This window comes from Onychomys torridus, chromosome 19 (assembly GCF_903995425.1).
Source record: "Onychomys torridus chromosome 19, mOncTor1.1, whole genome shotgun sequence".
NCBI classification, from domain to species: Eukaryota; Metazoa; Chordata; class Mammalia; order Rodentia; family Cricetidae; genus Onychomys; species Onychomys torridus.
In genome coordinates, this window is record NC_050461.1 from 27,786,100 (window position 1) to 27,812,872 (window position 26,773).

At 37.1% G+C, this 26,773-nt stretch overlaps 1 protein-coding gene across 1 annotated transcript in view; it reads left to right on the forward strand.

Moving 5' to 3' along the window:
* Positions 1–1,791: 1,791 nt before the first annotated feature.
* Lama2 (laminin subunit alpha 2) overlaps positions 1,792–26,773 on the forward strand; it is a 577,324-nt gene continuing 552,342 nt past the window's right edge. Inside the window, 1 exon segment of the mRNA XM_036168737.1 lies at positions 1,792–1,972. Coding sequence (XP_036024630.1) covers positions 1,864–1,972 — 109 coding nt within the window. The 5' untranslated portion in view covers positions 1,792–1,863.

A 26,773-nucleotide genomic window follows, 5' to 3' on the forward strand; every position in this document is an offset into this window, starting at 1 on the left:
GTGAGAAGCCAAAGTTATCAGCTGAGGAAATGATACTATTTTCATCAAATATTGCCTCTGAGAGAGAGGGAGAGAGAGAGACAGAGAGAGACAGAGAGAGAGAGAGAGAGAGAGAGAGAGAGAGAGACAGAGAGAGACAGAGACAGAGAGAGACAGAGAGAGAAGAGAAGAGAGAACCAGCCCTTACCAAAATCTTTTCTTTTTCTGAAGACAGTACCACAATGTACTTGAAAGAAACCATAGCTCTAAAAGTAGAAGCTTAGACATGCTTCTAGGAGGGGTCCTGATGAAAGAAGGATCTTGGCTGTAGATTCTCATCAGTCCCCCAGGAGAGTTACTTCCTATTCTCCTGAAAGGAAATTCATTGAAAATACTATAACTTCTATGCAGCATCTTAAAAATAGATATATCTTAACTATCAACTGAAAAGGGAAATAAGCCATCTGCGCAACTGTATGTACTGCAATATGGAAATATGTGCATAAACTTCCTTAGTAGGCAAAACAGAACATACTAAGACAGGGAGTCCAATATTGTATACAGAGTTGCAATCAGTGGTAGAGGTCTTGGAAATGTTATACAAATTTTGGTGAAGTGGAAACCTACAAAACATTGTCTCAGTTGGCTTAATTGTTGCATCCTATAAAATTAGTAAACACAATTTTTTTGTTTGTTTTTGTTTTGTTTTGTTTTTTTGAGACAGGGTTTCTCTGTGTAGCTTTGTGCCTTTCCTGGAACTCACTTGGTAGCCCAGGTTGGCCTCGAACTCACAGAGATCCGCCTGGCTCTGCCTCCCGAGTGCTGGGATTAAAGGTGTGCACCACCACCGCCCGGCACAAATTTTTATTTTAAAACAAACTGCAATCATATTTCAAATATAAAACAATTTAAAAAATAGCTACAGGATTTGCCCATGCTTTTAATTTCAGCACTTGACCGGCAGAGTCAGACCATAGTGAGATCCTGCGAGCGAGAGAGAGAGAGAGAGAGAAAGAGAGAGAGAGAGAGAGAGAGAGAGAGAGAGAGAGAGAGAGAGAGAGAGAGTTCTTTAGATGACCAAGAGAAGGGCATCCTGAACCCATGGGACACTGATGCAAAGGATATCCTGTGCCTCCTAAAACCTATTAAACGTTGCTATTTGATGTCTTACTGAGGACCATTGGTCAATAACCACCTGGTATGGAGTAGCCATTTGAACCCGGTGACAGAAATAACTGTTCTGTTGAGTTAAAGGAAGAAGCCGCCATGATTGAAAAATGGAAATCATAGCAGACACTTTATTCCCTTTTCATAATGTCCCCTGAGTACAGACACAGCTTCCAACCAGTGGAGTGATGAGAAATAGTTCAGTAGAGACTGGACAGCTTTAGTCTGCGACCCCCTATTGGTGCCTAGACAGTCACCTCCCAGGAGGAGCGTCCCTGCAGGCAACCTCAGTTCCTAGCCACTTTAGCACTCTGGCCTTGGGACAGTCTGGGATCACCAGGACCCAGGGCAGCTGCACCCAGTTTTGCCAGGACTTCTGAGGAGCAAAAGTTTCTAACTTTATGGATTTCTGGGAGATAATGTTTTCCATCTGGAGGGATTTTGCAGACCCCCAGAGTGCCTTGGTGTCAATTACTTTCTTAATGCTAAGGAAGTTTTCATAAGTCCCTCCAAGACGTGATTCCCCTCACCCTTAAAGGCCCAGGCCTGGGAAGGGGTGGGGACTGTCCTTTCTCCCCAACCCTTGGGCGGTGGCGGGGCAGAGCTGGGGAAGGCTGTCTCCTCCTCTTTCCCCTGCAGCTGCTCACTCTAGCCTGGGCGGACGAGAGGCAACAACTCCGTGGGCTCCTGAGGAGGAGTGGATCTGCTCTGGCCACGATGCCGGGGGCAGCCGGGGTCCTTCTGCTCCTGCTCTCAGGGATGATCGGAGGCTCCCAGGCGCAGCGGCCACAGCAGCGGCGACAGTCCCCAGCGCATCAGCAGAGAGGTAGGGTCCAGGGAGCCCTTTCCTGGGACCTCTGCTCCTAACTGGCTTCAGCTGACAAGAGGCAGCTGGCTAGGGACCACTTTCTCGCTTTGCTTTAGGGCTTGTGCTTCCAAGCACAAGGGACCTGGACTCCTGTAAGTTCAGGGTCAGTGTGAGCGTGCAAGGGCATTACCTCCAGCAGAAGTGACCCCAAGCGTTCTGCTTTTTCGCTCTCAAAGTCCTGGAAACTGGTATATGGAAAACTTTTCAGAAGTTCCCAGGACAGCCTTTTTCCAATTGAGAGAAAATGTTTCATCAAATTAGATTCCATTCCTGCAGAGGAAGGTTTCCCCGAGCTGTAGTTTATCTTAGAAGTCTGAGTTAAGTACATTTTTTTTTTTTAACGTTAGAACCGCGTTTCCAGTTATTTATATAAAGTAGTTTAGTATGTGGGATAACACATCCATCCTCACAGTTGTGAAATCTCCTCGTGCTTAAAATAAAGACTAGACCTCTGCGTATCTTCAGACCCCAGGGACCAGACACACGTTTCAGGGGCTTTTGTGAAACAAGTGTGTCCAGTGCAACTAAATTACTCTTATCAACACATCTTAATGTTCCTGTGCATATCTTTCTGAAAAACCGGGGAGCCTTTGAAGAGTTATCAGAATTTTAACGAGATGCACATGTACAGCACCGACAAACAGCATTTGTAACACATTGTTCCTGGACGTATGTCCCAAAGCCGAAAAACTTGAATCAAAGTAGAAAGCATTTCAGAAATATGTGAACTGTATGTTGAAATATTTACTCTCAAAAGTGCAAAATCTAGAGGAAAGAGCTTGGGATAGGTGGAGGAGGCTGAATCTGGTAGAGTTTTGAAACACAATTTTCTGTTTATTAAAAGTAACTGGAATCAAGCCATGCCTAATAATTCTCATGTTTGTTCTTGTTCCAATCTAGTACTTTTCACACTACTGTTTAAGAAGACATGAACAGACACCCTAAGCTCCTCGCTGTAGTCTCTGATGATAGTTCCTAGAATAAAAATGACTTCCAGCTTCTCTAGACAACTTCCTTCTATTTTCGCAGAGGCGAAATGAGGTCAATGTGGCACAGATAATAGAATTACTTGAGACTGTGCTTTGGGGGAAGTATGGCTGGCAGTTGGTTTGGAAAAAAAAATGCTACATTTAACCTTTTTTATTCTTTCTTTCTTCAACTGTGATTAGCAACAGGTGGTACTTTAATACTATTGGGCTTTGGGAGAGAGGGGCTGGGTCTGTGTATTCTCCTCCACTTAGAATACGGCAGGGAGTGCTTCAATCCTGCAGTGTAGTCACAAGCCAAGTTCCTGAAAAATTTTCTGCACACACATATATGTATGTATTCTCTCCCCATGCCCTCTTCTGACATCTGTTTATTTACTCTTCTCTCCCCATGCCCTCTTCTGACATCTATTTATTTACTCTTTTGTGGTGGGGTGCACACATGATGGTGGCATATTATAGTGGTCAGAGGTCAGTTTGGAGAAATCACAACTTTCACTATCTGGGTTCTGGGTATAAAAACTATGTCATCAGGTTTGGGCAAGCACTCTTACCCAAGGATCCATCCTCCTGGCTTTATAAATGTCTTTGTTATAGCCATTTGTTATAGTTATTGGAATGTATTTGGAGATAGGTTCCAGGATAAGTGATTTAAATTTATTAACAATAAAAGTACATTTAAAATTCATTTTATGATGACTTAAATTAGTATGAATGCCCTATAGTTTAATGTACTTATATAGAAGTCACACATAACCTTGTATTACAAGATCTATTTTCATCTTCAGTTATCACTATTCCCACGAGACTAGTTTAAGACCTAAGGCTTGGAGCAGTAGCCACAAAAGTTCACATAACTGATGAGAATACTGTCATTTTAGAAACTAAAAGAGTAGCCAGGATTATTTATGCTCACATTTTCTTTCCTTGGGGTCAGGTTCTTTTTACTGTCCTTTTAGAAGGTTGTTTTCTTTTTGATATTGCATTAACAGTAAGAGTCACTGAATATGGTTTGACAAAAAAATGTTTTCTTGGCTACCATCAACTTTTCTGGTTTTGATTATATGTACTAGCAATGACCTTAATGTCCCGGCACTAACTGTGAAGGATTTCTGTTTCTCCTTCTAGACCAGTGCCAACTTATTAAGGATACTGATGTGTGGTATATTTAGAATTTGTAACACAGGGGTTCTCAACCTGTGGGTCATGACATCTTTGGGGAGTAGAAGGACCTTTTCAAGGGGTCGCATTTCAGATATCTTGCATATCAGATATTTACATTGGGATTCATAACTATAGCAAAATTACAGTTATGAAATAGCAACAAAAATAATTTTATGGTCGGGGGTCACCACAACATGAGGACTGTATTAAAGAGTGGCAGCGTTAGGTAGGTTGGGAACCACCACTGTAATAGAATTAGAAACTTAACCAGATTTTATTTGTTTGCCTCTCCTTTTTCTTGAAACTGTTGCACACTTTCTATAGAATACTGAACTATAGTGTGAATGTCAGTGATTCAATAAGTTTGATCTCATAAAGGAAAAAAATTACTGTCCTGTTAATATAAAAAATAGAGTGATTCAGTCAAAGTGGATCTACCTTTCAGCACAGCAATAGATAAAATGCTCTCTGATATTCACATGATTAATATATAGAATTGGAAGCATAACAGTATGTATTCTGCAATTAAGGGAAAAATAATTTCCCAAAAATATTGTATAGTGAGTGAAATCAATCTGGTAATGAGATAGTTTTCTTATGTTCCCCGTATAGATTAAAAAAAAAAAAAAACATACAATTTAAGTTGTCAGAACTTCAGTTAGTCTGAAGTTAATCCGTTTGTCTCAATTTGGTTGTTGGTGAATAAAAGGTCCAGAAATTTCAGAGCTCTCCACACCTGGACCATGGAGCCTGCATGAAATTAGTTTATTACTCATATCCACATGTTAAATGATTCATTCTCTTCTGGAAATGTACTCTGCCCCCTATTAGTGCACAGGAATGAGAATGGCAACACCAGTGTGAGTCGCAGCAGTTTAGTGTGAGCACAGAGTCTGCACTTGTGGCAGAAAAGTCAACTTTCATCCACATCCATCGAAGCAGACAAGCTTAGCAGAATTGTACCTGACCGATAAATCCACAGTCAGGGGGACAGTAGTTCAGGTTTTGAAAATATGTTCACGGGAGGCACAGTCTAAGGCAAGACTTTCATTGAAGAAGAAGGGAAAGGAAAGGGAATATAAAAGACAGCTTCAGACCTCAAGAGGTTGTTGTAGGAAAAGGACTGAGTGGGTCTTTCTGACTTGAGTCCCTAGAAGACTATGAGAAAAAGGAAGACTCCACTCCAATAAAAAGAGCAATCCTGATCTGTCTGCCATTCCGCTTGCCATGCATTCCAAACAGGGGGGCAATAACTATGAGCTCCTTGCCTCTGAAAGGTCCACCTGATGATCAGATGCCCAGCTGGCCAGGTGTTCCTCAGGAGGAGATGCCATGCACAGAGGAAGTTACAGCATGTGATGTTTTGGGTCTTATTTCAGTTCCAAGATTCTGGAATTATAATTTATTGTCTTTGGAGTGAATACTTGTCTCTCAGTCTCTGAATTCTTAAAAAATGTCAACAAAATGTTCAACGTGTTTAAATGTGTATTTAGATGCCATTGGGAATTTAAAATAAAAACATGTTTGGGACAAACCTTGCTCATTTCTGGCAAAAATACTTAAACATTTGGTAAGGAATTTCCACATCACTGACAATTGCTTGATTTTAAAACATTATGTGTTATAAAATGAAAGAACAGTTTATAAGTGACCTAAGATATTGCTGTGGGGTTTATTGTGGTCACAAACCTAAAGTTATTGTTTTTAACTTTTGTTTTTGCCGCTTTTAGGACTTGATAGCTTATTTACTGTTCTCTGACCTAATAATTTAGTAAAAATTCTTCAAAACAGTTAAAACTGAGAATAAGAACATATTCAAAATTGACTATGATTTATATACTCGGGTCAATAAAGTTGATACAAATACTTCAAGTTTCACATATCAGTGAATGAAGATTTCAGTTTGGAGCCTTGAGGGTTTTTTTTAATCTAGCTGTATCATGCAAATTACTGAACTGCTTCTGTATAAAGGATGCTGGTCATTAAGAAGCAAAAATTGGGCATGCTTTTCCTATTCTTCCTAACTCACTTCCTGAAATGTGGGTCAGTTGACACCTTTAATTATGGTCATTATAAAGCCTAGTTAGGTAACCCAAGGGTTCTAGCCATGAATGGTGGCTGTAGGAAAAAAGGATATTATATTTTCTGTGAGAGATTAGGTAGAGAGAGATATCCAAATTGGAGACTGAGAAGATGGTTCTGTAAGTGAAGTGTTTGCTGTACAGCATGATGACTTGAATCCAGATGACCAATGCCAACGCAAAAGCCAGGAGTAGTGGCCATTGTCTGTAACCCCACCACAGAACTGGAGAAAGGAGGATCCTGGGGATTCTCTGTCCAGCCAGTGTAACTGAATTCATGAACTCCAATTTTTCTGGGGGACTGTCTCTCAGATGTAAGACACTGACATTGAGCTCAGGCTCCCACATGAACACACATATATAAGTGCATGTTTTTGCAGATAAAATACAAACCCACACATACATACACTCCAAATTTTTTAGATAATTCCTACTATGCTATAATAACTATGAATAAAAAAGTGTGCTTGATGGTACATTTCCCAACACACAGATTCACCTTTATTCACCCAAAGCCAAGCATTGCTGCTATCCATCCATTCACACATCTAGTAAATACTGAATATTCTTTGACAATGAATGTGCTGGACCTCTAAGATTGAAGTACTACTTCTTTTGGTCCAAATAGACATAATAGGAATTATTAGTCGGTAAATTTTATAACATATCTCACATCTTTCTTCATAACATATATTAGGATTAGAGGGCCACACATCTGTCCACAATGGTAGTAGAGTACCCAGGAAGGCCAGAAAATGTCAACAACCTTAACGTTGACCATATACTGCAAAATCAGTGGGGTGGCTGGCTGTTTAAATTATAGAATACAAAGGATTCAAGTTGTGCTTAACTCATGTCAGCATAGTTCTTCAGTAGGATTCTACTTTGCTGTTGAGCAGGGTTTTAAAGATTTCCATGTAGAGAGGAATAACAACAACAACAACACTTATTATTATTATATGCAAGTTAGAGGAAAAACAAAACTGATTAGTGCAAGATTCATGTCAAGGTTGGTGTATGTAAATCAAACAGACAGACATAAGACTGACACATAAATCCCCATCACCGTGGAAAGTTTATTTAGTTGGGATAAACATGGGATGACAGGAATATGGTGAATATATAAGGAAGTAACACAGGTTACATAAAACAAAATATAGTTGATTATAAACACTTGGAGAAGCATACAGAAGAAAGAAGTGTCCATAGAAGAGCAGGGAGATTGACTGCTATTGTAAATGGGTTAGGTAAGGTTGACCTCATAAAGGTCAACTTGAGCAAATGCTTGCAGTTAGAGTAGAATGTCACTGCAGGTATCAGGAGGAAGAGAAATCCCCAAGCAGGGAGCAGCATTGACTGGGCCTAACTAGAGGGCTCAGAGAAGTAGCATGAGCTAAATCACACAGCTTCAACCACTGTAAATCTTTGGCTTTAGAGTCTAAATGAGATGGAAGGGGTACAGGTTTTGATCAGAGTTAATAAGTGACAGAAATCATACCTACATCTTTCCCCATGTAGACACAGCTTATTGAAACTAGACTCAATGTCCAAGAATAAGATTATTTGTTGCTCATCTCTTCTCCCAGATATCCTGTGCATGGAGGATGTTAAATGATTTTATGTTGTAGAACATTATACCTCAAAATGCCTCTCTCTGTAAAGCCCAGATACCTGATCTGACACTTTTTTTCCTTTTGTTATCATCAATCCTGTCCCACAATTCAAAGCATGTCAGTGCCTGCCTCAGAAAATGCTTTTTCAGGGACATCTACAGCTCTCTTTAGATTCTGCCAGTGTACTCAGAAATACACTGTGGACTTCTAAGGGTAATTTTCTCTCACATGCACTTTAAAACAAAAGTGAGGTATTTTCAGTCCCACATAGATTCATCTCTTCTTTGGACTTGCCTTTGTTATTATCCATTTCAATATCAAAGCTAAACTTCAGACATCATGGTTAAAGTGACAGAAAGATATATTGGTCTGATGACCTCTTTTATGAAATGAACTTTGAAACATTGCCTATTATAGGAAGAAGTTTATTCTCTGTTCTGTTTCGATTTTTATAAATAAGAATCACTGTAAATCTTACAGTGACCTTTGGACCAAAGTAATGTGATTAGGGCATGATTTAATCCTGTCATTTAAGACAAAAGTTACAAGAAGAAAATTGCTTAGCTTGTCCCTTCGGCCATCTCTCTTTCATTCCCATTTAGCATCCTGCTTGAGAATAAAATATGGTAGTTGAAAGAGATGATTTTAGCATTACATTTTTTAAGAAGACATATGCAGAAAATTCCACTTACATCTTTCATATTAAAAGGCACCGATAATTACTATTTAAGATGAGTTTGAAACAGTCTGAATTTACATGGTGAATTAAAGTTAATGGCTTGTCAAATGTATGTAACATAGATTAATTTTTCCCTTAAATCATCTTCCGTATTGTTTTCATTTTTTGGAGGTAAGGCTTCATGTATTCAACTTGTCTTGAAACTTGTTGTGTAAACACATCTGACCTTGAACTTCTGATGCTCTTACCTCCACCTCCCAAGTGCTGGGATCACAGGTGTGTGCTACCACATACCTCTTTGAATTATCTTGAATCCAAGGCTCTGACCACATGTTAACAAGGGCTCTACTACTAAGTATAATTTGGAGATGGTGTGTGGTTTTTTTTTTTTTTCTAGTTTTTTTTTTATTTTTTATTTGAAGACGTGCCATTTAGTAAAAGACCATGAAGTCGATTCTATTTGTGAGTTGTTCCTCATGACACCATGAGGAGCTTAATCCAGTTCAAATAGCAAGCTAATCTATGCAAATTCTGAATCACAAACAGTGTCAGAGCTGTGTGGTGCCTGCACTTAGGCAAGGCCCCCTTTGCAATGCTGCAGTGTTTTCTCTATGTGTGGTCCTCTCAGCTGACTCTGAGTTGCATGTCTCCTCAAGGCTCTTCCTTCAACTGCTCTCTGGTGCCAGATGGTTTCATTTAGTATAATAGTATTTAGTAGATTGTATGCATTAGCATATTGACTTACATAATGGGGTGTTTAGTCAGTTAAGACAATTATCCTCAGCTTATAGAGGGACAAGGATAGATGTCCTGCAGTCGGTCCAGGACAAAGAACAATCCCAGCGTAGTTTTAAGACTTAGAAGTTCATTTTTTGTTCTGATTTTATGAATCCTAAGACATCATCTCTTTTGGAGTTTTAGATGTCTATGTTTTATATAATACCTTGAGAAATTATATCTCCCTCTGTAAGTTTTGTTATTTCAATTTGAAAATAGCCATGAGATTCTACTCTTCAGAGGCCATCTTCATTTAAACTAATACACTACATAAAACCATGTGAACATATAAATATACAGAACTAACTAAAACTATGTATCAATCTAATGATTTATTAAATTTTAATCTTTAGATCGCTAGAACAGTGGTTTGTGGGTGTCGAATCCCTTGGGGGGGGTCTAATGACCCTTTCACAGGGGTCACCTAAGACATCTCTGTATGTCAGTTATTTACATAATGATTCATAACAGTAGCAAAATGACATTTATGAAGTATCAACAACAATAATTTCATGTTTGGGGATCACCACAACATGAGGAACTATATTAAGGGGTTGCAGTATTATGAAGCTTGAGAACCACTGCTCTAGGACTTAGATTACTGTACTATAAAAGTATTCATTGGTTATTTATAGGCTTTTCTGGAGCTACTTCTACCAGTTAGTAACAATAGTATTTGCTATGAAATATATTTAATCATAAAAAAAAAATCACTTAGCTTGTAAATGCCAGTGAATGAAAGAACAAGATTTCTTAATAATCAGATAATGGTTTGTAGTGGGTAGCCATCCCAGCCTTGGCCTGGAAGTTCCAACCCCCATTGAGGCTTCGGTAATGGTCACGCCCACAAGGCGGGGCTGAGGGAGGATGCTGAAGACCCAGGATCCAGAGGAGAGGTCTCTCTTGGTTCTCAGATCCTGGACGCAGGAGGTAGACTGAGCAGAGTTCTCCAGAGAACACCGCTGGACTGCACCATACCTTTGCCAGACCCTACAACCTATCCCTTCATTTGTAAGTTACCCCACAAAATAAACCTCCCTTTTAACTACGTGGAGTGGCCTTAATAATTTCACCAATAATGGTTAGGCTAAAATTTCTACTAAAGAGAAACACTGCAAACATAAAAATATTCAGAGTTCCCCTTGCAGGTGAACTTAGTGAAGGTGTTTTTAAAGTTGCTTGTATTTCAGGGATATGTACATATGTACATATCTTAAGTATCCATATATATAGCCTGCTCGGGCTTAGGTCATAGAGTCCTTCATTAGTACATTTAGTGTAATTAGTATGTTGTCTATTGATTTATGGTCTTTTAGGCCATGGATTTTCTTTATGTTTTAAAAACCATACTCTTCATAGAGTATGTATTTTTATATGTTATATTTAAAAACCACACTCTTCATAGAGTATATATTTTATATGTTATATTTAAAAACCATACTCTTCATAGAATGCATTTTATTTATTTATTTATTTATTTATTTATTTATTTATTCATTCATTTATTTGCCAGAGCTGAGGATGGAACCCAGGGCCTTGCACTTGTTAGGCAAGCGCTCTAACACTGAGCTAACCAACCCTCAGAGTGTATATTTTTATATGTTATATTTATTTGTGTCTTTTCCCAAAGTCCTACTGGCTGTCACAACTTCCAGACTCATTGCTTCATGTGCATTTTGCAATGATTAAGTAAGGGCTTAATGTATGAAGGAGAACAAGAAGTCGTGCAATTGCCATGATGAGGAGACCTTGTCTCAGTTATCTGTTAGGAGGTATATGTGAAACACTAAGCATAAGTCAGCATCTCATAGGTCCTCAGTAATGTGAGTTAGTCTAAAGGCTGACATAGTTCCAAAAAATCCTCTAACTCAACAAAGTGCTTTTCCTCAACACTGTGGCCTACCAAATTCAGCCAAGATGATTTGTGAAAGAATTTGCTTCTACACTTGAGGCAGCAATGTACGATGCAAATATAATTAGAATTTCTGCTGTAGTATTCTGAACTTTGCAGTTTAGCCTGTAATAAATTACTTAGTGTCGTGTATCTTCTGATAATTTCAATTTTCACATACATTTCCCTGTTTTAGAAATAACTCTAAATATGAGAAACATGCACTTGAAAGATGGCAAAAATTAAATTGATAGAAAAGTTACTACTTATCTAATACCAAAATTTTGGTAGACAGTTTATCTTATTAGTAACGTAATTGAGTTAGAAAATACATGTGGAAATGACTGGCAGTGAATCAATGCTTGTTACTTCTTTTTCTTTTTCCTTTGAGTATTGGGCTCAACAGTAATATTTCCAGCACACATGAAGATAATTTTGCTTACAAAAACAAAACACCCTAAAATATTCCTTTAATACACCCTCAGAGACTATACATGTCAAAACTATTTCGCTGTAGAGGTGTTGAAAAATTCTGTCAGGGTTACACAGGTCAGCATGGGAGATAACAGGAAACACAAACCTCTATAATTAACTACTCTTCATGTTAGTAACTCAGTGTGAGAAGTGATTTGAAACAGACAAAACTATGTAGACATTAAGAATACATTTTGACTTTGCACTTTTTCCAGTTAAAAGGTGATCGCTGGTTTAAGTATCTCTCTGTTTTAGATACTTGTCAACTAAGTATTGAGAAAGCATTTTTATAGAACCCTGTAACAAACAGAAAAAATACATCACACAGTTTTGTAAAGATTAGTTACCATTCCTAGCCTATGAAGTATATATCCATGATTGACATCTGCTTTGGTGAGAAGTAGAAAATATCTCACTATAGTTTGTTTATATGGATTTTCCCTAAGGACAAATAATTGTCTTGAACACAGTTTTCATACTAAACTGGAGAAAGATATTAAAAAACAGTATATATTGTACAAAATAATGTGTTTTTGTTTTGTTTTGTTTTTTGTTTTTGTGACAAGGTTTCTCTGTGTAATAGCTCTGTGTAACAGCCCTGGATATTCTGGAACTCACTTTGTAGAACAGGCTGACCTCAGACTCACAGAGATCTGTCTACCTCTTGCCTCCTGGGTGCTAGGATTAAAGGTGTGCACCATCACTAACTGGCTCAAAATAATGGTTTTCATTATGACCTTTTTCTTGATGTATATATTATACATTGAATATATTCATTCTTCAAATCATCTTCTCCTCTCTCTCTTCTACTTGGTCCTTTCTCTCCTCAAAGAGTTTCTTTCTGTTTTCACATCTTTGAAAAATCCAGATTCTTTATAGGAGAAAACATTTTTTCCCTTTCTTTCCTCTCTCTCTCTCTCTCTCTCTCTCTCTCTCTCTCTCTCTCTTTCTGTCTCTCTTCCTTCCTCCCTCCCTCCCTCCCTCCTTCCCTCCCTCCCTTCCTTCCTTTCTCTTGTGTGCCATGCCCTAATAACAGAAAAGGTGAATTGATATGAGAGAGAAACTTTTTACTTTTTATCTTTTTTATTAAGAAATTTTTTATTCATTTTACATGCGAATCGCAGATCCTCCTCTCTTCCCTCTTCCTATCCCCCAGCCTTCCCCTTCAACTCACACCCCACTTGAGAGGAAAGCTTTTAAAGCAGCTATCACATCTTTTTTAGTTTTGTAGAAAACATGTTCTACAATTAAGCAATCATTCTTTTCCTTTCTTGTTATGTAGACTTTATTTTGCAATATATTCTTTCTATTCTAATTTTCTTCAGAATTTCTCTTTAAATTGAAAATAGATTTTTTTCATGCAATAGATTCTGATAATCCCTTCCCTCAGATCATCCTGATCTTCTCACCTACCCAAATTCATAGTCTTTCTTGTTCTTTCTCATTAGAAAACCAACAAGCATCTTAAAAAATAATAACAAGATAAAATAAAATAAAAACAAAGAAACCAGAATAGTATAAAACAGAGCCAAAAAAAAAAAAGCACAAGAAACATAGGGAGACAGAGACACATACATTCACACATATCAAAAAACCAATAAAAAAATTGGAAGCTATAATGTATAAGCAAAAGTCCTCTAAAGTAAACAAAAGAAAGAAAGAATAGAAGAAAGAAAGAGAAAAAGAAAAAAGAAGCCCAGACAAAGCACTATAAGACAAAACAAGCAAATAATATTTAAAAAAAAACAAAAAACAAAAAACAACAAACAACCACTGAATTCTTCTTATGTTGTCTATATAACGTTGATCATGGGGCCTGTCCTTAAGTGTAGTTTGTATACCCAGTGAGACTCCACTGTATAAAATCATCTTTACCTTTGTGAGCAGTTACCAGCTGGAGAAAGCTTCTGGGTTAGGGGTGAGGGCTTGTGCTCTCCTTCCCTCTCACTACTGGAGCCCCATCTAGATTAGACCTTTGCAGGCCCTGTGCATGTAGCCAGTTTCTGGAGTTCATAGGTACATCATCAGTCCTGTTGTGTTTAGGAGGCTTAATTTCTTTGGTGTCTTCTATCCCCACTGGTTTTTACAATGTTTCTTCCTTCTGTTGCAGAGTTCTCTGAGCCCTGAGGGAAGGGATTTGATGGAGACATGCCATTTATGAATGAGTGTTCCTAGGTTCCTTACTCTCTATATTCTGTCCAGTTGTAGGCCTCTGTATTTGTTCCCATTTACTTCAGGAGAAAGCTTCTCTGGTGATGGTTAAGTAAGACACTGATCTACGAGTCTAGCAGAAGGTTGTTAGGAGTCAATTTACTGCTGTGTTCCTTTACAGAAGAGTTGTTGGTTTTTCCCTAGGACCGCAGCCTATCTAGTATCAAGTTCACGACCACCTGAGCATGTCAGGCATAGGTTTCCTCTCATGGAGTGGTTGGTTACTTCCACAGTGTCTGTGCCACTATTGCACCAGCCTATCTAACAGACAAGTCAACAATGTAGCGGGGCTGATGTTTACATTTCTCCTCTTGTATCATACAGAGTACCTTCCAGCACCATGAATACTAGTCAGTAGGTGAAGGCTCTAGGTAGGCATCAACTTGACAGCTTGACATTTCTGTGTTCAGAGAGTTATTTAGGTGTTGTCTTTAGCAATTAGAACTTACCATTAATTTGTGGAGAGCCACCAGTAGCCTTGGCCACAACCTGGGTTGTTTCAGTGTTTCTGTTTGGCCAGCAACTTGATTAGATGTAAGTCATTTCTGACACTGAAGGCTTTGTTTGATGGTGAGAGATGCCTAGTTGAGGCTTTGTCTTCCCTGTTATTGGGTGATTCCATTTAGATTTCTTTCATATATGTATTGGTTTTAAGAAGCTTCTAATGTATTAGTTTTCTATATGATCCCGCAAATGGCCTGTAGTTTTAGCTGTTCCTCCCAAATTCCCTCCCCCATCCCTCTATTCCTGCCTTTTCCTGGTTTGATCCTCCAGTTCCAGCAGCCTCCCTTCTTCCACAAATATCTATTCTATTTTCTTTTCCTTTGGGAGATCCTTCTCTCCTTTGTAGTCTGTACCTAACCTCTGCAGTGATATGGATAGTAGCATGCGTATTGAAGAGTTAACAGCTTATGTCCACATATAAGTGATTATATATCACACTTGTCTTTTTGTGTCTGGATTACCTCACTCACTATGATTTTCTTACAGTTACACCCACTTTCATACAAATTTCATGATTTCATTGTTTTAACAGCTGAGCAATTTTTCATTGTGCAAATGTACCGCATTTTCTTCATCCATTCATCAAACAGACTTTTTCATTTCTTTCATTTTCTTCCTTAACCTTACGCAGAATGTTTTCTACTCAACTTTACACATTATGTTCATTATATGGTATTCTCTGAGAAGTATTGAGGAAGCAACACCATTCTAAAGCTTCTCACTACTTAAAGTTTGTGAATTTTACATTCAAGTATTAATTCCTCTGGAGACAGCCTTTTCCTTTTCTCTTTACTAAAGTGTCTGCTGTGATGTTTTTGTTCACTAAATTGTGAATTAATTTCTGCTGACCTTTCCTGAGGATTCCAAGCTGTATTCTGTTTTCAGATCTACTTGATAAGAAATGTTTAGGGGAATAAAATCTAGGTTACCTCAGTAGGTTATTAACAAAATAAGAGGACATGAAATTGCAAGGGAGTGGGATCTAAGGGCAGTTAAGGTGAGAAGTGGGGAAGGATATGGTCAAAATGCATTGCATGAAATTCTCAAGGAATTAATAAAAATAAACTTAAGAAAAGAGAAAACACTAACTAGTTCTATAGAAAGTAGAAAAAAAACCCTAGGTAACATACATATATAGCATTTATAAACAAGCAGTTTCCCTTATTTTAGCTAATTTTTCTCCAGTTTTTAGATTAGAAATTTTATGTATCATACATGCATACAATAAAACTCATCTCTTCTCTCCTTCCCATTTTCTCCCCAAAGTGCCAACCACTCTTCTTCCCAACTTCTTCTGCTTTTGAAAAAATATCTCTCTGAATCCACTTAGTGTGTAGCACATAGAGCATGGACAGCCTCTCATGGGCAGGATCACTGAAGAAAACTGACTATTCTTCCTCCATGCAGCTACAGCTGCCAAAGTCTCTTCAGCTAATAGTGGAACTTCATGAATTCCTCCTTCCCCCATGCTGGGACGTTGGGTGGCTTGAACTTATACAGGTCTTGTACAAGCAGTCACAGTGGCTGTGAGTATTGACATGACTTTTAAGTGTATTTTGACATTTGCTACGTAGTCTAACTTATTATCTCTCTCCTGGAGAAGGCTCCGTGTGTGGATGAGGAGAAAAGTCTTGCATTAAAGTTAGGTGAAATGGTGCATGAATGTTATTTTTCTCTTATTTAATTCTTCCTTTTATCAGTGTATAGTGGTCCTCCTTTATAGCAGCTCCTTTTGTTTTTTGAAGTTGGTGCTTAAAAATCCATCCATTTTATCTGACATAAGCCTAACTACTTCTAATTTTTGTTTTGTTTGCTTAGAATATCTTTTCCTAATCTTTAACTTTTACTTTGTGTCTAAGCAAGTTTCTTGTAGGCAGCATATTGTTTGCTCGATTTCCTCCTTTGTTTTCTTTTTATCCTTTTCAGCCTCTTGATTGATGAATTTTCTCTTTTTTATTCAAGTTTTTTACTGGTGAGAATTTAATCCTGCCATTTTTTTTAACTGTTAATTGTTTTCTATTTGTTTTACCATTTTTTTCTTTGTTGTTGTTCTCATCTTTCATTTTCTATCTTTTTGATGCATTTTTCTCCTTTGTTTTTTCACTGTGGTTACTGGAATTGATTCTTTTCTTTTTCTTTGGTATATATGCTTGGCCAGTAAATTTTATTCTTTCATGTTATTTGCATAACATATAATACCATGGTGTTATTTGTCATCTTTTACTTATAAATGCTCTTTAAACATTTCTTGTAGTGTTAGCATAGTCCTGATGATTTTCTTCAGATTTGCTTGTCCTGGAGTATTCATTCCTAAATAATTTCTGAAGGATGGATTTACTACATAAAATCTTCTTTGCAGAAATTTGACAAGTACCTCATGATGTACTTTTGATGACACATCAGGGTAAAGAATAACATCTAATTGGTCCCTGTATGATGTTGATGAAGTATAAATTCTATTAATGAGGTTTCTAGTTGGCAGAATCCATAGTTCTAGAACTATAATTTTGCATCAGAAGTCCACTTCATGTGAGTATTATACATGCACATCTTGAAATTAGATTTTCTGGAGGTTGAGCGCTTGTTGGCTGAGTGATGTTTGGTGAATTATTTACCTTCTTTCAATGACTGTCTCCATCTTTAAATTTTTGCTAATAATAATAATAATAATAATAACAACTATCTTATAAGAGTACTCTCAAGAATACAAAGAATCTAGGACTTAATCCATATCAGAAGAAAGTGATGAAGTCATTATCCAAAGTCTTTACTCAGTGTGGTGTCTTCAGCATGACCTACTGCCTTAAGACATGTAGGGACTAGCTTTCATTTGATTAGAGGTAGTCACCCACTGGTCTAAGTTGCACGGCTCTGTTTCAGATGATGAAACATACTTCATGTGGGCACTTAGATGTGTATTTGTCCTCTGAGAAGGAGCTTTTCTAGTACTAAACATAAGTACTCCGTGTTCCCTTACTTCATTTTTCTCTAGCTTTCCCTAGCTTGGAAAATAGCACTGATACCCACCTATTGAATGAAGTCAGACACATAGAGGATATCCTGAACATTTTTATTTCCTCCACCTCCCACATCTAAATCACCAAGGCTTCTATCACCATAACACCAAAGGTTACTTTCTCCATGTGTAGTCACATATTTTCTCCCCTGCTGCTGCCTGCCTTGAAATGCTCTTTTTTTGCCTATGAAGCTACGGCAGCTGTTGTTCCTTTTGCCCAGTTTATAATCCATTTTCTAAGCAACAGTAAGAGTAAGCTCTGAAAAGAGAAAATCATATTAGATCTGCCTCCTCCTAAGGCGTTCATGGAATTCCAATTTTACAAAATAAAAGCTCCATCGTTTACAAAACTATTTGTGAGTGAGCTCCTATGTCTTTTCTATGTCAAAGTGTTCTTTTCTGTTACATTCCAGCAGCAATGAGGACTTCTTCCTATCCTTGAAATGTATGAAGCTTATTTACATGCCTATTCTCTTCTCTTCTCTTTTCTTCTCTTCTCTCCTCACCTCTTCTCTTCTTTTCTCTCCTCACTTCTCCTCTCCTCTCCTCTTCTTTCATAGTTCCCTCAGCATGACTTTTTTTTTTTTTAATATTTAAGTTTCATCTCCTGGCAAGACCTTTCCTGACAGTTTAAATTAGCTCCTATTGTGGATTTATCTTCCTGTAATAAGTTCCTTAGTCAGCTTAATATTTATTTAGAATAACTTTATTTCTTACTTTTCTGTCTGTCTTCCTCCACTATTGGACTATAAACTCTAGATGAACCTTCATCTCCAGAGCCAAGGGAAAACTGTGCATCAATATTTCTTATTTTGAACAGGGCTGTGTTTAGTCTCTTCTGAATATAATTACATGAGCTAAGCCAACCTTGAATTCATGTATGTAAAGGATGTCTTGCTTATGATTTCTAGTTGTGTAATTTAAGAGAATACCAGTCCATTCATATTTTTAACTAACCCATAACAGCTCCCCTTATAGAAAGATAGAAGGGTTATTAGTCAATTAGTTCTTCCATGGGCTTCAGTATTTTAACAAATGGAAAATAATCTCACATATTTATAATGATAAAACTTTTGTTGTTTGCTTCTTCTTTTTTTAAGGTTATGTATAGCTTAATGTGACATGTGTCAGGCACCCAGGAGAAAAACATGTAGTAACTAAATGAATAAGCCAGTCTTCTTAGTTCTACCCAAAAATAAGACAGCTAGAAGAGAGCATTATTGGTACTACTCATGTGATAAATAAAATACTTTAGAGATGAGGCTACCTCAAATCTTGCTTCTTGAGTTACATTTTTTTTCTTTAAACATTCCAGTGAGAATTAAACAGCATTTAAGCTTTGGATGAGAAATGAATATTTCTTGGCTTAATCAGAGCTGTTAGGTATTTGAAGCCTTTTTGGAAGAGAATTACAATGTATCAGATCAACATATCCACTTAAGATGTAAATTGTAGAGACAGAATATAAATAATTCACATGTATTGAGTTGATTGGCATCTGTTTCCAGTTTTCATTGTTTCTTCTTAAACACCACAGAATTTTTTTTCACCCAGAACCCAGAAAACAATTTCTTAAAGTTCCCGTAGACCTATAGAATATGTTGGTGCTTGCACCATAACTTTAGATGTGGTCTCTTCCTTGTGGTTCACAACAATCAAAGTGGGCGTGACATATGTGGAATTAATAAAAGATTTGGGACTAAGGATTCAGCTCAGTTGTCAGAGTGCTTGCCTCGCTTGCAGGAAGCCATGGGTTCAGTGCACATCATCACATAAAACTAGATGTTGGGGTGCATGCATGTAATCCAAGTACTTTTGGAGAAAGGGGCAAGTGGATAAGGAGTTCAAGACCAGCCTTGGAAATTGGATGCCAGCCTTGGATTTATGAGACATTTTCTAAGAAGTAATAAATAAACTTTTAAAAATGTATTTCAATGAATGTGCTGCACTTTTTTTTTTTAATTTAAAGAATAGACTGTTTATCAAGGCCAAAGGTAAGCCAGAGCTGGCCTACCAGCAGAGGTGTGTGTGTGTGTGTGGGGGGGGGTTCTTATAGAAATGAAATTAACAGAAAGTGGAAGAGGGTAAGAGCTGTAAGAGCAAGGATCATGCCTAGTTTTTGTTCCTGTACCCTTACTGCAGAGGCTGATGCTGACAATGTCAAAGGGAAGATTGGTGAACTAGGAGAAATGGCTGACTTTCAGCAAGGAATATGTTCTTTATACCTGTGGTTGTTGGAACAAACAGAGTAATGGTTGAAATTCATGCTTCTATTCAAAGAAAGCTATTATGATTCTTCCCTATTATAGAAAACATGGCTAAACAGCACCTACCACAGCACGATTGCAACACCATGCCTTAAATATTTAAATTTAAGTGATGATGTTGATTCCAGACCAGGATCCTTCCTAAATCCTCCCCACTTTCAAAGGTCACCATCTAGACTTGATGCCCTAATTTCTCAATTGTTTGTTATTACATGGTCAAAGTGATTCCCCACTTTATGCTTTTAGTAAAATATTCAAGCCATCAAAAATATCACCATTCTTTAGCACATCCTTCCCTGGAACACCCTACCTCCTTTTCCAAGTTTGAAATAAGGCTTAAACATCATTTTCTTCACATTCTCTTGGTGTCACCTTTGTCTCACTGCACTTGTCATGTTAGCACCAGTGATCACCACAACATATGGCATAAAATTCTTGATCGTTTAATATATCTAGATCTGCAGTCAATTTCTCTCTTAACTGAGCTAATTAAGCTCCCCATTTTTATGAATTTAAATCTTCAGTTTTCATGGTTAATGTGCTTGTATGCTGAGAGTGTGGAAGAGGAAGGATTAGTCTCAAAATCATGTGTTTTTCCTTAACTAATTGAACTTCATTAAATTATTTCTAACCTAACCAAGTTTAGCCAACATTTTTAAGTGGCAAATTTAAATAAAACAGAAAAGTCACACCTTTTAAAGTTATGTATTTGTTTATTAGTATTGCATATGTGTGTGTACAACATGTGGGGGCACATGTGTACTTGTGCCCCTGTACATGTGTGCAGATCCAAGGAGAGTTTTGGGGAGTCAGTGTTTTCCTTCCTGCTTGGAACCCAGGATCGATTTCAAGTAATCAGATTTGCATAGCAACTACTTCTGCCCATGATGAGACCTCCCATCCTTCTCTATTTGTTATTTTCCTATCATTAATTCTTCACACACAAAAAAGGAAAGGTAAAGTGATCGAAAAGGCAACATGAATCAAATACTGAAAACCTCTGCAATCAGATATAGAATTATTAGCCTACTGGTAAGTTCCTTTAATGCTAAACATCCCTCTAAGACATAGAATTGATATGATACAATTTAAACATTTTCTATTCAGTAGTAAGTTACTATAACATACAGATACAGTCTATTGTGGTTTGGACGGATATCTCAAAAGTCCATTTGTAAACCCAGGTCTTTAGAGTGGCAGGATTAAGGAGTATTATGGTCCAGGCTGGTATAACATCCTTCTGTCATGGGTGGCATACCACCAAAGGGGATTGTGGGAACTTGCCTCGTCTGCTCTCAGATTCTTGACTTTGGATGTGTATGCTTCAATAAAAGCATCATCCCTAGTTTGTCATCCTTGTCAGAGACCAAAACCAAGGGGACCACCTAACCTTGAGCTTGAATATCCAGAGTTATAAAATTTAACTTTGCCTTGATGACTAACACAGATCCTACAAATTAAACATCTAATCTTAAGTAACTATGCAATGTATAATTTTTGTGGATTAAATAACACAAAGCCATGACTCATTGATTATATTCATTATAATTTCCCTTTCCACCATGTTGCTATCATATTATTTACATCTGTGTAGGATCTGTCATCATGGAAGTTGAGCCTTGGCATCTTACATCTAAGAAGGATACTACAGCATAACCCCTAGCTGGAGTAAGGGGGAGTCAATAGAAAAGTGAGTGAAAAACTGATAACGAAAAGAAAACAGAGCTCCATGTATTTTTACATCTTAGTCATGGATTCTATTTCTACATAAATTGTTAACTTTTCTCTCAGTACTTAAAACAGTTGGAGGCCGAGGAATTTAATATGAAAATTATATCAGAATAACAGTATTTAGACATGATAGGATTAAGATTTGTTTAGAATCATGCCTATAACTAACCTAAAATGCAGGTTTTAAAAATGTAGTAAGAAATATTGATTTCTTAGACTTTCCAGAGTAAGGCATATATTCATTTTTTTCATGTGCTTCAGATAATTATCACTCATTCACTTGTACAATTCATTTTTATATTCCATTCATAAATATTCATAAATACATTTCTGCAAATTAGAATCTATACTGTCTTATTTTCATGTTAGGTTTGTGTATGGTTTTCTACATTAGGATGTTTAATTTATTATAATTCATTTTGTAAATTATTTGTGTTAAAAATCCAACATGTACATTTGAATGATACCAGAGTCTCACAGTGAAATTATTCCATCAAAATCTTTTTGTAAGTCATTCACTATTACTGGAATTGGGTTTTGTGAATTACATTCCTTTGACATAATGTAGACTTCCGTTCTGCTTCACTATAAATGGAGTTTTATTATATCTGACTCCACAATATGTGGGTTCCAGAACCATTGACATTTAGTAGAATTGCAGATCTTAGTGTCTTTGTATATTGTGTGATAACATGCGTTATGTGTACTTTCAATTCTGTTTTAAAGAAGTGACCATTAACTTACATAGTTGTTACATGAGAGAGTTTGTTTAAACTTCATTGCATGATTTCAGAGTGCCTTGATTTTTTTTCTGAAATCATCTGAAAATATTTTGTAGAATAGTTGCAGTTATTGTATAAAATGAAATAAATTATGAATTATAAATTTTTTATGGATCTTAAGATAAAATTGTAGGTTTTTCACAATATTCTTCTATTCTATACTTTTAAAAATGAGAACTTTCACCGGCAATTAAATATTTTCGGCTTGGGATGTTGCTCACTTGGCAGAATAGTAGATTAGTATGCATGAAGCCCTGGGTTTGACCCTCAGCAACCGCAATGGGGTATATGCCTCTTGTTCCATTCCAGTAGTGCGGTACCAGCCAGGCTATATGATGCCCCGTCTATAAAACATGAAGTATTTTGCTTGTAATTTCTGTCTATCTATCTATCTATCTATCTATCTATCTATCTATCTATCCATCCATCCATCCATCCATCCATCCATCCATCCATCCATCCATCTATCTTCTATCAGTTTGTTTTCCCAAGTTTAAGGGACAGAGCTCACTGGAAATAGAATCTTTCCCTAGATGACATTTTGGGAATGTATTGGTTAAGATGTTGACCAAAAGGGAGAATTCTGGGTTGAAGGCAGATCTCATCCATACCCAGAAGGCACATTCTTCCCAATGATCTGTCTCATTTAATTTATTTATGTGGTAGAATATTATTTTAAGATGTGTTACTTTTGATTACGTTGCTTTTGTTTAACTCTGTGAAACTATGTTTCTTTGTCTGTCTTAAGCACCTGATGGTCTAATAAAAAGTTGAATGGCCAATAGCAAGTCAGGAGAAAGGATAGAGAGGGCTGACAGGCAGAAAGAATATATAACAGGAAAAATCGAGGAGGTGGAGGAGATCTAGTAGCCAGAGAAAGAGGAGGACATCAGAGGCCAGCCACTTGGTTACACAGCAAGCCACAGAGTAAGAAATAATGAGAGGTATACAGAAATAGAGAAAGGTAAAGCCCAAAGGCAAAAGGTAGGAGAGATAACTTAAAGTTAAAGAAAGCTGGCTAGCAGCAAGCCAAGCTAAGTTCGGATATTTATAATTAAGAATAAGCCTCCATGTGTGATTTATTTGGGAGCAAAAACAAACAAACAAATAATATATTTATTTATTTGGCTTGAAAGAACCTTACAGTGTAGGACCAGCAGAGGCATTTACCTTTTAATTAGGTTAACACTGTCAGTTCTGGAATTATTTTTTCAAGGGTCTTAGATCAGAGACCAAAGCCCAAGGCACATCTACTCAGTCTACTCTGATGGGAGGAACTCTGTGAATCCATCCAGGTCAATATCACCCACTAGCACCTTGTGTCAAAAACTGTACCACAGGCCTCCTTTTTTGTCCTGATTTGAAGAGAAAATGGTCCCCAAGTTAGTAGCTCCCTCAAAAGACAGCTTTCTGTTTCATCAGTATGCCACCCACAGCCTCAGCTCCTCAGCTTGTTCTGAGGAAATCTTCATAACTTCCAGCAACAGATCGGGTGCATAAATGCCCTTGATGCGGGTTGTAATAAGCATTCTTAATTTCCAACAACATGATTTCCCTTTGCCTCTCTCTCCCTAGCTAGCAATATGTGGGAGTTGAGCTTCCTGCTGGGTTTTTTAGCATTATTGTCAGGTCAGAAACCAAGCATATTAACAGGAAGCATGCTTTTCTGCATCTAGAAGCCACAGCATAATAAGCATTGTTAATTTAGTTAAAAGAAAGACAGCTGCTTACGATTACTCTTCTTGTGTATGTGTGGGAGTTAACAGAATAATGTCTCTTTTCCAAATTATGCATGGTTTTCATTTGCTTATATGTGAAATTTAATTGAAGGAATTAAGAAGCTGAATGAAATAATGAGCTGTTTGGAAGGAAATCGGGCTATTGCTGCTCACTTAGATGCATGGTTGTATAAAGTCTTAGAAACTAGATATTCCCCATTTGTATTCTAGGTTATAGTTTCCTGTGAAATACATAGAAAATGATTCTGCTTTCTAAATCAACATTTTTGGTAGCTAGTATTTAGAGCCCTGGCCTAGCTAATGACTTGCAGTTGAACCAATGCTGTTTTCTAATAAGAGACTTGATAATTGTTTAGAATATATACAGATGTGTATAAAGAGCTTCTTTGCAAAATAAAGTTTGTGTATTGAGTTTAAAACTGTTGTCTCCATTTGGCTTTTATAACCTCTGACTATTTTTCCCCCTCTCTCCAAGGGTAGTACCAAGTGTGTGCCAGACAGCCTATTCATGTTGTCTCAACCATTTTTGAGATTCTTTGAGTACTCACACTGTTGCGATTATGACTCCACATCAGGATAGGCAGTTGCTCTGAATTGTGGGATACTTACAAATGTCCCAAAGGCATGATTTCTGCTTTAAATGAACCCTTTGAGGCGTAATTTATAGCTAATAAAATTGGGGTAAGAATGTAAAGATATATGGTTTTAGAGAGCACATTCACTTGTATAACCACCACCTCAATCATGAAGTAGGACTTTCCCTTTTTCCATCAAGTCCTCCTTGGCCCTCTGTGGTGGCCTACTATACTCTCCAAATTCTTATCTGAATAAGTTTGATTTGTCCAGGAAATTCCAAAGCCCAAGTCATCCAATTCTGTATTTCTTAGGGTCTTCCTAAGACGACCTCTACTTTGATAACTTCTTTTAAAAGGTCATGATGTATGTTCCTCAATACATGTTCCCTTCTAACTTTCTGGAGTTTCCTATGTATAAATTAATTTTGAGTTTGCTTATTGTGACATATACACATGATGACTGTCTATGTTATCTATTATCTACTTCAAGTAAAGTTGATGTTCACAGTTGTTTTGTAGATGTATATTTTCATTTCTCATAGTTAGGAGTAAACATTAATGGATTTCATGTAAGATATTGTTTAATCTTATGACAAAAGAGAAACTTGTGTTTCAAAACCAAGGCACAATAATAGTGGAGTGTTATGTCCCTATGGATAATAATATATATAGTTGGTGAGCTAACATTTTTGGCTAATGAATGAAACCATAATTAACATTTTTCGTCTACATTTTGGATCTTTTTATATAATTTTGAAATGTAAGAGTAAAAAGCTTTATTTGGAAAGATTTTACCTTTATAAAATACTGACAAAGCTAACATTTCTTTAATAATTCTGCTCAAGTATATGCCATAAAATAAATATACACTAATTTTTAAAGTGTGTGTGTGTGTGTGTGTGTGTGTGTGTGTGTGTGTGAGAGAGAGTGTATGCCACAGTGTTCAATTGGAGGTCATAGGACAATATCCAAGAATTGGTTCTCTGATTTCATTATGTGGGTTCTGAGGATGAAAAACAGGTCATCAGTCCTGATGACAAGCACCTTTACCTGCTGAGCCATTTCACTGGTCCAAATAAATATATTTTTGATGTCTTTTTTATCAACTTTACATGCATTATTCTCCCAAGTCAGGCAATGGAATGATAGAAAGGACAGGAACAAAAATCCCCCTATTAAACAGGTATGCTTGGAACCAGGTGCTATAAATAAGAAAAGGAATTTTTAATGTAGATACAAATATGAAAAAGGTATAATTTTCTCCCTCTAGAATTATATTAGTAGAGAAAAAGTAAATGTATCTATATAATGAGGTAAACACAGGCACAATGTATATGGAGAGGGTTTAATAAGGTTATTAAAGTGTTTTTAGATTCTAAGAGGGAAAAATTCATTTCATAGGAATAGGGACAGTATTACAAAGGAGATGCAATTGTACTGAGTCCACTAGAGGAGAGGAATTAGGATGGGCAGACCAGGAACAAAGTAACCCAGCGAGAAGGAACAGTGAGTTATGGGGTGTAAATAATGAGCCTGACAACCAGGGAGACAGAATTATCAGTATTAAGAGAAAAAATCCAAACTTGAGTTTAGGCTTATTAGTTTATAATGAAATCTATCATAAAAGAAGAACTGAAAATCATTTAAAATGTTATTTTTAATTATGGCTATAGGTGTGTGTGTGTGTGTGTGTGTGTGTGTGTGTGTGTGTGTGTGAGAGAGAGAGAGAGAGAGAGAGAGAGAGAGAGAGAGAGAGAGAGAGAGAGAGAGAGAGAGTGGATATTGGGCACATGAGTGCACATACCCAAGAAAGTTAGAGATCCCCTGGATCTGTGTTGCAGGTAGGTGTGAGCTGCCTGGCTTGGACTTAGGGAATGTATTCTACCTCCTGTATTATCTCTCTAACTCTCAATATCATTTAAAAATATTTGATTAATGTGTATTAACTGCATATGCTAATGAGGTTCAGTGTTTTTTTTTTTTTTTAGCATATGCATACAATACAATGGGATCAGACTCTGCCTCATTTTATCTGTGCTACCCTATGGTATCCCCCTTCCCAGTGGTCACTCTTCCACTGAACCTCAGCCTTTTTTCTTTCTTCCACATGGAAGGAAGCCTTCAGTGTTCCTTCTGAGTCTGGAGTGTTTGAGCAGGCAGATGAGGAAAGTTGAGGTCGAGTCTAGCTACATGTTTTTGACATGGTATGCAGACATAGTTCCTGGTTTAACCAGAAGCTAGGCAGGAAATAACCATTACACTGGCAATT